General features: G+C 34.0%; 1 protein-coding gene across 1 annotated transcript; it reads left to right on the top strand.

Annotated features, from left to right (window-relative positions):
* The first annotated feature begins 569 nt into the window (after nucleotides 1-569).
* Nucleotides 570-4,666, top strand: LOC108687763 (UDP-glucuronic acid decarboxylase 1). The gene is made up of 5 exons (XM_018193715.1): nucleotides 570-888; nucleotides 2,871-3,455; nucleotides 3,538-3,651; nucleotides 3,726-4,046; nucleotides 4,131-4,666. Exons 1-5 carry the CDS (start codon nucleotides 828-830, stop codon nucleotides 4,397-4,399), a joined length of 1,350 nt encoding a protein of 449 aa, XP_018049204.1. The 5' UTR covers nucleotides 570-827; the 3' UTR covers nucleotides 4,400-4,666.
* Nucleotides 4,667-4,750: the final 84 nt, after the last annotated feature.

The raw sequence follows: 4,750 nt of genomic DNA, 5'->3' as shown, positions 1-4,750 counted from the left end.
TAATTGTAGTATATAAAATTAATAATATTATATATATAAAATAATAATTGTACATTTGAAAAGAACAATTTTTTATTGTAATTAATTCCGAGAGATAAATTTAAATATAAAAAATAAATGAAAAATACAATCTGATTTCTATAACAGCAAAAATTCACTGTTAAGACTTTCACAAGTATTTAATGATTCTTCAACAATTTTTTTTCATACAGTTCAAGATAATAGAAAAATATTAAAACTCATGCATTAAAATTCAATAATTCAAGTTGTTGACAGAAGGTACAAAATTGACGAAAGATAAATATCACGAGGGCAAATTTTCCGAATATCTCGGCCTAGATGTCGACACTCGTATCTCCAAGCCCGCTGCGTCAATAAGCACCGAGCACGTCGCGTGCAGGTGCATCTCGAATTACAGACTTTTATACTATATATACAAAAGTTTGTGGATACAGTGGATGAGACACGCGTTTAGTCGGTGTCCGTTGGTGTCCGTGTACTGTAGAGGTTATGTTCCCTCGTCCCGTGTGTATATTTTGAATTAGTAATTAAAACTGGGCACATATTATGAAAGTGTTCGGAATGGATTCCGATCGGAGTTATTCCGTTTTCCCTAGAAAGACAGAGATTTAGAGGGAACTGAATAATTCCCGTCGGAATCCTTTCCAAATAATCCCATAATATACGTAGGTAGAGCACGCACTGTACTCGATTTCTTGAGCGCGTGTTTCTCGTATCACGCGAGAGAACGCAACGATCGTTGTCCGTCGAGCCACGACGGGAGTGACGTAGCACGATTTAAAACGAGTCATGTGCAAATTTAAAGCATGGTTATCACACAACGGAAGATGAAGCAGATTGCGATCTTTGCAATTTGCGCACTGCTGGGTGAGTCTTCTCGATAGGTTATGAGAGCCAAGAAGGAGCACTATCGGAGATTCTCGAACAAGCTCAGAATGTTTTGACTCTTTTGCGTCGCGAGCTACTTAATTTATTTATTATGACTGATACGCCACGCGGTCGGACAATAAATTCAGCGATTGCGCGATTTCGTTTGATCTCATTTGCTTCTGCTTTTAGTTTCACGAATTCATCAAGCGATTCTTCGAATTCTTCAAATTCCTTTTCTTCTTGTTCCTTCCACATTATTATCATTTATTCATAACATTATTCAGAGTATCGTTTTTCTCATTTATATCACATGATATGTTTACATAACGATAATTTTATGATTCCATCTGCACCATCTACTATCGTTAAAATTTAAAATACTAGAAATCAACGATGCTGCATTATAATAACAAAATATTTTAATGAGTATGCCGTGTGTTTATCTCTCATGCGTAAAACTCGACATTAATTCCGAAAAATAAAATATACAATTGAAAATTTTCTGATAGTGATAACAGATCGTTGCAAGAATGACTTTCCGTTAAATAAAATGAGGGACGAACATGTCGATTTAATTTTTCGACATTTTCTATATAAATTTAATTAAGCCTGTAAAGGCTATTTTATGATTCGAATTATTGTCATAGTTAATTATTACCGGTAATTATACGTCGCGATCTTCGTATTATTGAGATCGTATGATCATAATTTTATCGAGTTCTAATCAAGTTCTAATTTCAATCAAAATCGTTATGAAGAAAACGGAATGCTTATTTTTTTCCTTTCAAAAATAATTCCGCATGCAAAAATAATTTTTCCACTCCAAAAATGTGCATGTAAGTACAGTTTTTGTAGGTAGGAATTTATTAAAAATAGAAGACAAAAAAGAAATAAGCCAAATAATAAAAATAAAATTTTATTTTATTTTTTCTTAATAATTATTCTTAGAACTAGAAAAAAAAATTAGTTAATCTATATATGTTCATTTCTATTTTTATTAAAATTATTTTCCTCTATCTTATTCATTTCCATCAATACAGATTAATTTTAATCTCTTATATTCATTTCTGCCAATGTAGATTATAACTCGATTTAACTTGTTTATCTTTTCTAAGAATTAGAAAAAGATAGAGAATAGCAAACAGACCAAAATTATCTTCCTCTATTGTTTATTTTTAACCAATATAGATCAACTGTGTGATGGTAGATTTAGCTCACATTTCGATAGCACACATTCACTTACATCGGCCTAGAAACTTTCCAATATACCAATCAAAAAATTTTATGTTAAATTGGCCAATTAACGATGTGAGAGCAATTGTATTTCTCTTAGCTTTAATCTCGGTTTAATTTATCTTTATCTTTTTCTAGTTCTAAGAATTCGTATCTAACGATTCTTTTCTCATATCCTTTTTTCAATCGATTTCTATATACAAATATAATTATATATGCACACTTCTGGAGCGGCAAAATTATTTTTGCATGCTTCTGTAAATAACGATCGGAAAGCTTTCTCTGAGCGCGATATATGCAACGTATAATTTATGTAATTTATGTATTTATGTAATATTTTTTCGCGTCGAGTACCACCGAATGCCGAATGAGAATTGGAGAATAAGACAATTATAGAGCAGGCAAATTTTTTTAGCATTAACCGCTGTGGTTACTCGAGATATATAGATACTGTTATTAGTAATGAGATACGTTATATAAAAAAGTTAAATATTGTGAGAAGCAAAAAATTTCAGTCTGAAAAATCTTGCATAAATTTACAATTAATTACGATTATCAATGTAATTTGTAATTGTAATAATGACCACGGAAACTCATATAGACATTTTACTTGTATTTGATTTATTTTTGGAGTCACAAAACTTTTTATTTTTATATCAATCTAATTATTATATTGTTAAAAATTAATGCATAAAAAACAGATCTAATTTCGGATTAATAATGTCGGTTTTTATCATTTGTATCAGTCTTAGGTTTTTATAAAACTCTGGTGACTACGGAAGAGGAACGATCTTTCAACCGCGGTCGACACCGCGCCGTGCTCGTAAATAAAGCTAATTTAGATAAAAACGAGTTCGAAATTGCAACGCAAAAGATTCGCAATGTCGAGGACGACGGAGACATCAGGGACATCGAAGAGGCGAAAATTCGGATCCGCGACCTGGAAGGTAAACTTCAGCATCTGGAGGCAGCAATTAAGAACGGAGTGGCGAAGGACTTCCCAACGGTGAAGTTCCTAAATTATAAGAATCGGAAACGAATCCTGGTGACGGGCGGTGCGGGTTTTGTTGGTTCCCATCTGGTGGATCGTCTGATGCTCGCCGGGCACGAGGTAATAGTCGTCGACAATTTCTTCACTGGCAGAAAGCGGAACGTGGAGCACTGGGTCGGTCACGAGAACTTCGAGCTGGTTCATCACGATATCGTAAGGCCATTGTATCTAGAAGTAGATGAAATCTATCATCTCGCTAGCCCGGCCAGTCCACCGCACTATATGCTGAATCCAGTGAAAACGATCAAGACAAATACCTTAGGCACTATAAATATGCTTGGTGAGTTAACGGAGCCGAATTTGAAAATTGAAGATATGAATTGAAGATATTCATTGTTATTAATTTATTGAGAACATTTTAGGACTCGCAAAACGAGTCGGTGCACGAGTATTAATTGCGAGCACGTCGGAAGTATATGGGGATCCTAACGAACATCCGCAAGCAGAAACTTACTGGGGTCACGTTAATCCCATCGGTAAGATTTTGTGTGATGTAAATATAATTTTTTCTTTTTCTTTAACTCTAATGATGGGTATACTTGAAATATAGGTCCGCGGGCATGCTATGACGAAGGAAAACGAGTTGCCGAGACATTGAGCTATGCTTACATGAGACATGAAGGCGTCTCGGTCCGAGTTGCACGAATTTTCAACACCTTTGGTCCGAGAATGCATATGAATGATGGTCGTGTCGTGTCGAATTTTATCATCCAGGCTTTACAAAATGAATCAATCACGATATACGGCAGTGGAAAACAGACACGATCATTTCAATACGTTTCCGATCTGGTAGATGGACTGGTAGCATTAATGGCATCTAATTATACACTTCCTGTAAATATTGGAAATCCTGAGGAGCAAACTATTGAAAGTAAGAATTATTCCAATCATGCTACATTTTTCCCAACATTTGTTTGTAATATTTATTGAAGTTTAACATTCTAATTTATCGTAGAATTTGCGCGTATAATAAAGAGTTTGGTGGGTGCTACCAGTGAAATAGTCGAACTTGCGGCGGTTGAGGATGACCCGCAGAGAAGAAGACCGGACATCAGTAGAGCTAAAAAATATTTAAACTGGGAGCCTAAAGTTCCTTTGGCTGAAGGTTTGAAGAAAACTATAGTGTATTTCGCAAAGGAATTACAAAGGACAAAGCACTCTCAAAAAAACAGTTTTAAACAATCTTCATACAAAAATGATCACGATATTGTAGAACAACTTTAGAAATTCAAGTGTAATGTGATACGATTAATGTATCCACTTTCAGAAGTGGCGTGAAAGTGCCATTAAGGTATGGACCAGTATGTGCCAAAAAATCCCCGTCCAAAATTTAAATTTTGCATAATTCGTATAATCAATCAATACATATACATACACACACACATACACTATACAATCATTTAAATAAATAGACTTGAATTTCTTCCAGTCAGGTATATTATGTTCTTTGTAGCAATAGTTTAAAATATATTTTTATTCCTTTTTCCATGACTCCATAGTTCTCTTTCTTTTTATTATTTTTAATTCTAAATATATATTTTAAAATACACTTGTAATACACACACACACATATAT

This window comes from Atta colombica, unplaced genomic scaffold (genome assembly GCF_001594045.1).
Source record: "Atta colombica isolate Treedump-2 unplaced genomic scaffold, Acol1.0 scaffold102, whole genome shotgun sequence".
Lineage (NCBI taxonomy): Eukaryota > Metazoa > Arthropoda > Insecta > Hymenoptera > Formicidae > Atta > Atta colombica.
The sequence above is the reverse complement of the archived record's forward strand: the minus strand, read 5'-3'. Positions and strand labels throughout refer to the sequence as shown.